The sequence below is a fragment of the Plectropomus leopardus genome, chromosome 7 (assembly GCF_008729295.1).
Source record: "Plectropomus leopardus isolate mb chromosome 7, YSFRI_Pleo_2.0, whole genome shotgun sequence".
NCBI classification, from domain to species: Eukaryota; Metazoa; Chordata; class Actinopteri; order Perciformes; family Serranidae; genus Plectropomus; species Plectropomus leopardus.
Window position 1 is genome coordinate 35,272,069 of NC_056469.1, and position 10,895 is coordinate 35,282,963.

General features: G+C 37.8%; 2 protein-coding genes across 4 annotated transcripts; one reads left to right on the forward strand and one right to left on the reverse strand.

Moving 5' to 3' along the window:
- The first annotated feature begins 631 nt into the window (after window positions 1-631).
- Window positions 632-3,844, forward strand: LOC121946365 (cocaine- and amphetamine-regulated transcript protein-like). The gene is made up of 4 exons (XM_042490930.1): window positions 632-928; window positions 1,569-1,725; window positions 3,153-3,236; window positions 3,442-3,844. The coding sequence occupies exons 2-4, from the start codon at window positions 1,603-1,605 to the stop codon at window positions 3,547-3,549; spliced, it is 315 nt and encodes a 104-aa protein (XP_042346864.1). The 5' UTR covers window positions 632-928; window positions 1,569-1,602; the 3' UTR covers window positions 3,550-3,844.
- A 1,292-nt stretch (window positions 3,845-5,136) lies between these two features.
- On the reverse strand, window positions 5,137-9,378 carry LOC121945493. 3 transcript variants are annotated; one of them, XM_042489694.1, is made up of 7 exons: window positions 8,891-9,216; window positions 8,460-8,493; window positions 8,276-8,368; window positions 7,886-8,018; window positions 7,012-7,180; window positions 6,749-6,823; window positions 5,137-5,851 (listed from the first exon to the last, which is right to left on the reverse strand). In XM_042489694.1, the coding sequence occupies exons 3-7, from the start codon at window positions 8,338-8,340 to the stop codon at window positions 5,616-5,618; spliced, it is 678 nt and encodes a 225-aa protein (XP_042345628.1). In that variant the 5' UTR covers window positions 8,341-8,368; window positions 8,460-8,493; window positions 8,891-9,216; the 3' UTR covers window positions 5,137-5,615. The 3 variants fall into 3 exon arrangements, with proteins under 3 accessions (XP_042345628.1, XP_042345629.1, XP_042345626.1); XM_042489695.1 differs by lacking the exons at window positions 8,460-8,493; window positions 8,891-9,216 and adding an exon at window positions 9,241-9,378; XM_042489692.1 differs by lacking the exon at window positions 8,460-8,493 and having other exon boundaries at window positions 8,276-8,426.
- Between the last annotated feature and the right edge of the window lie 1,517 nt (window positions 9,379-10,895).

Sequence of the window (10,895 nt, forward strand, 5' to 3'; positions counted from 1 at the left end):
GATATTGTGTTGGCGTCCTGTACGCTGATTGGACTTCAGGTAAGAGGAAATGTATTTTAAATTTGGGGGTGAACTGGCCCTTTAAGAAAAACAGCTGATGTAGGTCATAAACTGCTTTGTCATGCCTTGAACATGTGAAGCTCTGGCGGAGGTCAGAGGTGCTGCACGCGTCATCTGTGATGTGTTTGGCAAAGTCAGAGATTTTCGGAGGCTAGAGATCCTGACGAGACTAGAGCAAAGATATTTAACCCTTCAGAACCTGGATCTACATCAGTTTTTTGTCGTTCAGACACCTTTCACTGGCGTTTAAACCTCTGAGAAAATTGATTTGATTTCTTTTGAAAAGATTAGAAAAAAAGTTAACTGGTAAGAAATGTCCAGAAAAAAAAGAAAAGGACCTGAGAATCAGCTCGGTGAGATTATTCGATTTTTTTTTTAATGAAAAATGTCAGAATTATTACTATTTTTTAAAAATATTTATTTAAATTATGAACAGAATTATATTGTATTTTATTTTCAGCATTTTCTTAAGGTAATTTTCTTGGTTCCTTTTTTTGTTTGTTTGTTTTACTTTACTTTTTTGGGGATTATTTTAGGTAATTGTCTTCTTTTTCTTTCATTTCTTGTTAAGTGGCTCACTGCCTTCCCATTTTTTAAATGAAATCAAGCCAAATTTCTTCAGGTTAAAAGGGTTAACAGAAGAATATTAAAATTCATAAGTCAAGAGTCAAGTCTTGTATTTGACTGGATCTTGTGCAATAATTACATTTATTCTACTCCAATATCACATTTATTATATTGCAATAAATACTCCAAAATTACTGTATTTATTTGTCTCACTTCTTATTTTAGGACCTTGTTTGTGGCAGACGGCAGAAATCTCTTCGGCCGACATCAAAACGATCTAAAGTGATCAGTGGCGCTGCAGGTGAGAGGAAAGGGGCTGTTTTTGATTTTTGGGTGAACTGTCTCTTTAATTACAGCTGATTGATTGACAGGTGATCCAGTGACTCCGTCCTCGGAGATGTCACTCCCTCAGGTTGATGTTTCCATTCATTAGTTCGTCCTAAATAAAGCAAAGATTACGTTAGAGAGCAGATTAACTGTTTATGTAACTGCTGCTGGAAGTGACTGACACACGACTCAAAGTTCAGCTGCACAGACTGTAAAAACGAACATCGTCGTAAAAGTGGACATTTAAACTGAAAATTATTGATTATAAAAAAAACACATATAAAGCACACAAAAAAAATATACAAAACCTTACAAAAATGTAAAATTAATTTCAAAAAAATAAACAAAAAAATCCCTTAAAATAAAAATCAAAACAACCTGGAGGAGATGAGGGGAGAATGAATATGAGACCAGATGAGATTATTAATTGTCGTCTCACTGAAGTGCAGCGGACGCTCTGAATGAGTCCAATCTCATTAAGCTGACATGTTTTCACTCATCGTGTTGTGTTCAGTTGCATAACGAGCAGCCGGTTAATCTGAGCGTCAGCAGCGCGGACTCAGACCTGCTCCTCTCATCCAGAAACACATCACTTCTTCTTCTGTTTCCTCCAGCTGGACTCTTCCTCTGAGCCTCAGCAGCAGCAGGATGAACACAGCCACCTCTGTCCTCATCGTCCTGCTGTCCCTCCTCCTCCTCCTGTCCTCAGGTGAGACAGGAAGTCCATGGACGGATGAGAAAGACGGGAAGTCAGAGGACAGCAGAGAGCTGGTGAGTCACTGTAATATCTTTATTTATGACAGTATTATGATTTAACTATTTTACTACAACTGAAGAAAAATAAAAGTACTTTTTTAAAAGTACTTTTTACGCAGAATGATCAGAATAATAAAGGCTCATATCTAAACTCTCAGATTTAGCTCAGGTCTTAGGGGGGCTTATATGTAATTAATTAAAGGATTTTTTATCAAGCCATGGCATCCTCAATGATTTACAGTCATATTTCAGAATTTTAAAAAACAGCACAGTCAATGCAACAATGAAGGTTTTAAATGACAACATAAACGCGACGGACTCAGAAGAATACTGTGCTGCTGTATTTTCACATTAACACAAAGGTTTTTGACACAGTTGACCTCTTTGTTTGCACAGGCTGTTTAACGAAGCGTTTTCCTCCAAAACTTGAGCTGTAAAGCGTAAAGTGTCCGAGTGGACGATGTGTCTTCTGGCTTTTTGAATATTCAAAATGGTGTCCCACAAGGATCCATACTGGGTCCAATTTTATTTACTATTTGTATGAATAAATCATGCTTCAATGTTAGAAGTGCAAATTTTCATTTTTACACAGACAACACTATTTTGTATAGTTCTGCTTTATCTTTAGCGAGTGCAGTTAAAGAGCTGCAATCTGCGTTTACTGTAGTTCAGAGGAATCTTTGTGAATTGAGACTCGCACTCATCCCTGACAAAACTAAAATGATGTGCTTTTACGGTCCAAGCAGACAGCTGACAATGTAAATCAGATTGTTTTAAGTAATCAGGTGACTGAACGAGTCTCAGCTTGCAAATACCTGTTTTTTAATCTGTCTTTTCAACATCATAAAAGCTCGGGGTGAAGTTGGGTTTTTCATGTTTCTCTTTTAGGAAGCAGCTGGTTCAATCACTGCTTATAGAGAGAGAGAGTCTCCATAGTCAACTGCAGACAAATGCATGGCTAATATTAGTTCCAGAAGCTCTTAAAAAAATATTTATACATACTTTTAATATTCTCACATTAAAATTCAAAATTTGGGACGTCGTTTATGTATGTAAAATGTTAATGAATATACAGTATAGGGGTAAGAATGAATACATGAGTACCTCTTCCTACTCCTTTTTGAACAGGTAATATTTAAGTCTAAGTGGTTTTAGTATTTGTAATTGAGATAGATGTTTAGACTTCGGAAAGATCTTTTTTTTTTTAAATTATTTTCTCTTCGTTCATTATTCTTGCTTGAATTCTCGTTTGCTTTTATTTGCGTGTTTTGTTTTTACATGTTTAAAATAAAAATTCATTTGATTATGAGCCAGAAACCAGCCCGGTCTCCTCTCCTTAGTTAATGATGCATTTTGTCTTTTGGATTAAAGAACCTGATCTTTGAAGTCGTGTCATAAATAACGTGTAACGATAAATACTTTTTATACTTTCTGTCTGCCAGCTGCTCGCCCTGCAGAACGTTCTGGAGAAACTTCAGAACAGGAAGTCGTCAACGTTGAACAGACGACAGAGCCGCCTGCCGACCGTGAGACAACGTCACACATGCTGATTTTTTATTATTTATGACTTATTTCCTGTGAATAAATATAGATGTACTTTTATGTTATGTGTTAATGAACTGCTGTAACAAATGTTATTTTCTGTGAAGGGTTAATAAATTATCTATCCATCTATCATCCATCCATCCATCCATCCATCCATCCATCCATCCATCCGTCTCTCTCTCTCAGTGTGACGTCAGGGCGTCCTGTTCGGTGAAGAAAGGTCCTCGCTTCGGGCAGCTGTGTGACTGTCAGCCGGGCTCCAGGTGTCACTTCTTCTTCCACAGGTGTCTGTGACCTTCATCATCATCATCATCATCATCATCATCATCCCTGTGTCCTAACTGTATCCTACATTTCCCATAATGCTCCTGGAATGTCTCTTATTAGAGCCTGTATGTTATGCTGCAATTCACTGAACCAGGAACTTAAATAACGGAAAATAACGTCCGAAGGAAGGTCATTTAACCCTTTCATGTATAGACTGATTTTATTGTGCTGCACTCAAAAAACTTTGACAAGCATGTAAACCTCTGAAATTTGATTTATTTTGAAAACATGGGGAGAAAAAGCAATGAACAACTTGGCAAGAAATGTTCTACAAAATGCAAAAAAAAATTTAAAAAGACAAGAAAATGGAAAAAAAATAGAGAAAATGTTCATAAAACTATATATTTAAATTTTTGTTTCAGAAAAAAAATCAAATACACATTAAAATATATTTTTAAAAATGTCATTTATTTTTTACTATTCTTTTTGTCATTTATTATCAGGTAATTTTATTTGAACTTTTTACTAATTTCTGGCAAATTTTTGGACCATTTCACTTTAAGTTGTCCGTTGCCTTCTTCCCTAGCTTTTTGGAAGAAATCAAGCCAGTTTGCTCAGATTTGGAAAGGTTAGGGAGGGAAAACACACCTGGTGGCACAGCGACGTGGCGACGTGGCGCCGAATGACATCTTTATTCATTTTGACCTTATGTAGTGATTCGTGTTGTGCTTGTGTTGTGAAAAGTGCTTTAACAATAAAAACGGACGCTCGTGACTTTACGTTATTAGCTTTGGTTCAAACTGTTTTGCTCAGAGTTTGTTTGTCTGGGCTTTTGTATGTTGCATTACAGATCCAGTGTGTAAGATTTAGAGGATCTATTGGCAGAAATAGAATAAAATATCAGTTTTCGACTCGCAGTGGATTGCAGCAGCAGACACCTGTGGCCCCTCGTGACACTATCAGACCACACAATCATGTAATTTCAGCCTTTTTAATGCTGCACCTTGTTTATTGTAAACCTGAATTTCCTGTCTGCAGGTTCATGTTGCATTTTTTAATAAAATAATTTAAAATTGAAACCCTGGTTTCATCAGACTTTTTGGCATGAATTAAAATCACATTTACAACTCTGACTGAAAATGTGCGAAAAATTAAGATACTTAAAAAATAGACATTAAGTCCATATAAAAGCCCTTCATTCAAAACCTCACTTCAGGTCAGGGGCCAATCACAGCAGCACCACGTTTCTAGGATTTCACGACGTTTATACAATTTTGGGATATTTATACTTTTTTAGGACAATTGTGCGAGTTCAGGATGTTCTGGGATTTTTCAGGACATTCGGGTCTTATCCAGGACCTCTGTCGGGGGTGTGGGGGATCCTCCACTGGCACTATTTGGATGCTGTTTTCTGCAATCTGGCACCTTATGGACACTAAAAGTAAAAACCACTTCCCAGTGTATATCGCTTTCTCTTTATTGTGAATTAGAAAATAGTTTAAGGGCCACCGGACACCCGACTGGGGGCCAGATTTGGTACTGGGGGCACAAGTTGAGCCTCCCTTGATACTTGAGTTGCCCAACATATCGATGATCAGACTCCGTAACGAAGGAAAACTTGAATTGTGCTTCACTTTCTGAACACCTGAAGTAAACAACAGTGACTCGGCAGGTAACATCTTTTATTAAAATATATATTTTTTAAATTCTGGTAACAAAAGTGGAGCCTCAGTAACACGATCGGAAAAAGTTCCCACACACAGAGCGGTCAGTGAAGTGCACACGGCCTATTCAGGTGACGATAAACTGATGAACAAACCAAACAGGTGAAACTAATACACGTTCACTGAGAGCAACACGGCGACTTCCTGCCTCTGCACACCTGGAACTCACCTGTGAGTTCAAACTAAAGTCAGAGCTCCTCCCCCCTACAGCTCCATCACATCGATCAATAATCCACCCGTCAAATTAAACATTAACATCTTTAACCTTCATCTGTTTAAATCAAATAATGAAGCTTTATCCGTCACAAAATCAAACTGTAGGCAGAAAACCGGCTGAAAACTGAACCCTCCGCCGCCATGACAACCGTCTCAGTCCCAGTCTGTCTCTATCTGTCCCGCCATCGACATGTACTCGTCCAGCTGAGCGTCCAGCCGGCTCTTGGATTTGGACATGTATTCGTCTAGCTGTTTGTCCAATCGGCTCCTGGACGTTGACATATACTTGTCCAGCTCTGCGTCCAGCTTCTTCTTGGTTGGTACGTTGGCTTTGCTCCAGCTCCGCCCACTGACAGAGGTGGCCCCGCCCCTCTGCAGGTGTGTTTGTCCTGCAGGAGAACAGGTGACCGTGTTTATTACTCTAATGCTTTAATGGGAGGAAGAAACCTGTCATCACTGGTCACTCCGCCAAAAGCAGGCGTGCACCGATCGATATTATATATTATATATGATATATTATATATAAGTATATTAGAGCGTGAGCTGCCTGTCAGCTGCAGCACATCGAGAAACGGTGGCTCGCCGTTTTCTTCCTTGTGCATTTGTTAGCAGAAACAGTGAAAATGGCGTTGTGATGATTATATCGCCTCTAAACCACGTTTTACTTTAAAAGTCTCTGTCACAGAAATGAGGAAATACAAAGGTCTGTTACTCAAACTTTCCTGCTCCCACTTCAAAATAAAAGCCCTCTGACAACGCCTCTGTTGACATTTTACTGTGAAACATTTGCACGTGACGTGTTGTTGTTTTGGAATATATGAAGTTCATATAATCCGGTTAAATTTCTGCTTAAGATCCGCTCATTACTGAAGTCGTCCAAGAGAGACAATAAAAACAGACTGAGCTGTCAAAGTTGTCATATTGAAATTTAAGGTGTGTTGATGGACTCACGTCATGATTTCATGCACCTTTTTTTCAATGCACATGCAGTTACATTACAAGTAAACGTTCCACCTTAATAGTTGAAAGTAGTCGGATCAGTGAATTAAATTATTTTATCTATATCTCAGTTTACAGTTGCTGCTTTCATGTTATAGTTATATTTAATGAATGTATGAAAAACTCACGGTCTGAACGGCGATGGTAAAGGTACCATCCACAACTTCAAACATCAGCGGTTTGACTATCATCAGGGACATTTTACCGTCTTACCTGAGCCTCCAACAGGTGTAACAACAGTTGGGGTGTGTCCTCTGCTCACTGTGAGCTTGTGTTAATAAACTGACCTGCTGTTAATTTCCAGATGTTTCTCGTCCCCAGGAGGCGACGCTGCCCGAGTCGACTATGAAGGTTTGCTCGTCCTGCACAGGAAGCACAGACAGGTGTGACTACAGGTGAGGATGTAACGACAGGTTTAGGTGTGATGATGGAATAACTTATTTTTCAGAAACAGAAGTTAGTAATGATAATATTTCCTCTTTGGGGCGGTTTGTTAACTGATTTATCGCTATGATTTCTTGTCAGAGAGAAAACACCAGCAGGTACTCACCCCTGTAGGTGGAGGTGAACCTGGCTCTCCACTTGTACTTGTTCCTGAAGCTCCAGAAGCCTCGAAGTTTGGAGATCGAGAAGCGACGAGTCGCCTTATTCCAGCCGAGTCGAGTCCAGACGCTCCTCCTCCTCAGACGCTGCGTCACCCCCACAGACGTGTCACGGGTCTGCATCGGGACGGAGAGCAGAGCGCCAAACAGGTGAGTTTAGAAGAGCTTATCAAGTGCAAAATGTTTTTCTTTAAACTCAAGTTAGATTTAAGACTTTTTTAATGCAACTCGGAATTAAGCTAAAGAACAAATTTCCTAATAACCGAAAGTGAACTATTTTATTTTGCCCAAATGTTTATTGTAACAAAAAAACAACTTTTTTGTCCAGTAGAAAAGTTAGATTTTCTATGTCAAATGTTGGGAAAAAATAACTTTTTTCTTCATGGAAGACAATGAACATGTTATATTCTCATAAAGGCATCTACTTATTTACACACAGAAGTGGGAAATATCTGGCATTTCTGTTGTTTTCAGGACGATTTTGTGATTCTCAATCTGCATGTTTATACTTCTTGGATTCCCATCATAACGAGTTTAAGAAAAGGAATATATTAAATTATTTAGCAGAAAAAAGGGTTTTACCAATTATTTTGAGATTTGACAATGCAATGCATGTCTGAGCATTTTTAAGGCTTCTGAAAAGTTAATTTAAGTCAATTTAATACCAATTAAGGCCTTATTTTTAGATAAATTAATTTGATACCTTTTAAGACTTTTTAAGGATCTGTGGGAACATTGTTATCCTATTTGAATAAAATAAGAACAATAATAGCAAGAGTATATATTTTTGTGTATATTTTTGTGCACAGCTCTGTAACTCACCTGCAGGTTGAGCGGTGATGACCTCTCTCTCCTCACCAGCAGGACCACCTGTGGGGCGTCATACACCCTCCTCTGGTGTGGAAGGACGGGGTTAAAGGTCGTCATTCTGGGCCGGGTAAGAGGGTGAGAGAAGCTACAACATGACACACACAGACAGGAGTTCAAAGGTTATCAATAATCAATAATCAATCATATTTGTATGTCTTTGGATAAACTGATGATGAGTTTTTGTGATCCACATTACATATTATGTAATCATGGTGATTCTTGGTAAAGAAAAACATACTTCTCATTCAACCAAGAGACGTTACAGGATGGAAAATGGAACAATCAAATATAAATTGTCAACTTAAAAGCACATTTTGCAGGATGTGATGAAATGTGTCTCACCGCTCATTGAGAGAAACCTTTGAGGTGCCTCTCGGGAAAAATGAGGGTGGTTTTGATGAATCCATAAGCTTCCAGTTTCCCTGAATCTTTCTACTGCAAGTCACAAAAATGACACACTCACAGCTGAGCCGAAACCCCATTCACCTGTGGGCTAATTAACAAAGACAAACGCCTCTTTCATTACCGAAGGGATTAATAGGACGAAATCCGCTGGATATCTGAATGACACACAAAAAATTCAATTCGGCACAGAAACACAACCAGCAGCTTTTTTAAATGTGCAGAAAGCGTGAATTTCCCCTCTGGTGCCTCATTTAATCAGCAGCAACAACGCATGAAGTCCGTCTTTGGTCAACAGTAAGTGCTGCTTTATGGTTCAAATGAAAGCCGACTTTGAGAGAAGACCATAAATGTCCACGTGTTAAACTTTAGTCGCTACAAAGCTCTCGGTTTGCCGATGAACTGTGAGACGTCACATTTGAGGAAGTTACAAAGGGGATCCGCCGCCATTCTCTCGAGCTAGCATTAGCTTAAACACGTTATCTGACTCTAGGAAGGAAAGTTTTTAGTTTAAGTTGGTTAAGTTTACAACTTAAGATGAAAGAAAGCTGTCACCTCAAACGTGACGGACGCAGGTGTGTTACCGGGAAGCGGAAACACACCTGCTCACCGCCGCTGTCTCAGCTGACGTGGACTAACCGCGATGCTAACCTGCTAGCTTGCTACTGCTACAAATCTGAGCTAATGGTCTTTAAAGTCGCCGATTATTTTTAAAATCTTTTTTATGTTCAGTTAAACTTCAAAGCGTTTTAAACGCTTTTTTTCGAATTAACGTGACAGTATCACGCGACCGTAATGTCCCGTAACGCAACGTTTGGGTGCTAACGACTGCTGTGCTAAAGGTAGCTAAGCTAGCAACATGTTGTTATTGTAGCTAAACATCAATGTTTGGCGCCGCCGCTCACCTGTCGACGTTTCACCTGTCGACGTTTCACCTGTCGACGTTTCACCTGTTTGCTCCCAAATCAACGACCGTTCAGACCGAACCCCGAAATAAAAAACGGTTTGAAATTCAGCGTTTAACGGCTCGGCTAACGGTCAGGTTTAGTTACTGTCCTTCATGCAGCCTCACTGTCCCACTGTCCTCAGTGTCCTCACTGTCCTCAGTGTCCTCACTGTCCTCACTATCCTCACTGTCCTCATGAATGTGTCTGTTTCTGTTTACATTTGACTTCAGGAATTAACCCTCAAAAATAAAAACATGATTAAAACTGTGCTCGCAAACAGATGCGAAACTGGCTTATTTTCAATTGGGATTTTTTTCTTTCTGCATTTCTATTCATTTTTCCCCTTTGGCCTGATTAAACTTAGTAGTAAATTAGTAATAAATATAAGTAAAAAGGGGAAGTTTTTTTTTTTTTTAAAAAAAAAAAAAAAAAAGCTAAAGATTCGGCCTATTTTTTATGTATTTTGTTTTGTTTTCTTGTTTTTATTTTTTGCTTTTTGATTGAATGCCTTGTAGTTATTTATTCGGTATGTGCATTTTTGAGTTTGGATAGTTTAATCTTTAATATCTGATTTGATTTAAATTTGCAAATTTGCATGTAATTATTTAATGCAATATTCTATATATAATATAATATTTAACATAGATGTTTGTCCACAGAAGGTTTAAAAGGTGGAAATCCTCCAAATTAAAGACCATCAGATATAGCATTTTAATATCAGTTTCAGGTTATGGAACCAAATCAAGACCCAAAGATTTAATTTTAAAACATTATTAATAAAAAGAATAAAAAATGAAACTCAATTTTAAATTTTGAAAAAAAAAAATTGTAGGAAAAGGTTGATTTCCATTCAAATATAATTTTGATTTAAATTTGTATTTTAATTTTAATTTTGAATAATTTATCTTTAATTCTCAGTTAATATCATATTTGAGGTCTTGTTTTTTCAGTTGCAGATTTTGTTTTCAGAATAAAAAATAAAGAAAACCCCTGAATAATAATGATGATAATAATAATAATAATAATAATAATAATAATAATAATAATAATAATAATACCAATAATACTTTTGATTATATCTTTATCAGTGTCAAACTCGTCTGTTGTATTTTGTTTGTGTTCATTATTTTTCTCTTCACCACGAGATGGCGCTAAAGTCTGTCTGTCCGCCGACCCGCCAATCACCTGGTAACCCAGGGCAACCGCATACACAGGAGAGCTGTGATTGGCTGTCTGCCTCACACTCAACAGAGGTCACGCGCACAAACAAACTTTGTCACAGAAGTTAAGAAAGCACCGGAAAAAACGCATTTCTGTCCTCAAACTTCAAAATAAATGTTTGAAGTTAGATCTAGTGCATAAAAAATAATAATAATAGTAATAATAATAATAATGACGATGCTGATAATTATAATAATTTATTATAATAATAACGTGAGGATGATTTTGCAGGCGGATGTTTTAAGTGTGAAAGTTTAGAGGCAGACCATAACATACTGACCTAATGTCTCACTGGAGAAATACTCCAAAATCTCACTTAATTTAAGTAAAAGCAGAAGTGTTTGGGCCTGCTACAGTGTAGATTTACTCTGTTTCAAGTAAAAGTCAGCATT

What these genes read in the sequence shown, in the direction of transcription:
- LOC121945493 (XM_042489692.1), bottom strand. Translation starts at nt 8,415, where the DNA reads ATGGGGTTTCGGCTCAGCTGTGAGTGTGTCATTTTTGTGACTTGCAGT. An exon ending in AAGGTTTCTCTCAATGAGCG is followed by an intron (nt 8,019 to 8,275) that starts GTGAGACACATT and finishes GTCATGTTGTAG; the next exon opens with CTTCTCTCACCCTCTTACCC. An exon ending in CATCTGGAAATTAACAGCAG is followed by an intron (nt 5,852 to 6,748) that starts GTCAGTTTATTA and finishes GTTCTCCTGCAG; the next exon opens with GACAAACACACCTGCAGAGG.
- LOC121946365 (XM_042490930.1), top strand. Translation starts at nt 1,603, where the DNA reads ATGAACACAGCCACCTCTGTCCTCATCGTCCTGCTGTCCCTCCTCCTC. An exon ending in CAGAGGACAGCAGAGAGCTG is followed by an intron (nt 1,726 to 3,152) that starts GTGAGTCACTGT and finishes TCTGTCTGCCAG; the next exon opens with CTGCTCGCCCTGCAGAACGT. An exon ending in GACAGAGCCGCCTGCCGACC is followed by an intron (nt 3,237 to 3,441) that starts GTGAGACAACGT and finishes TCTCTCTCTCAG; the next exon opens with TGTGACGTCAGGGCGTCCTG.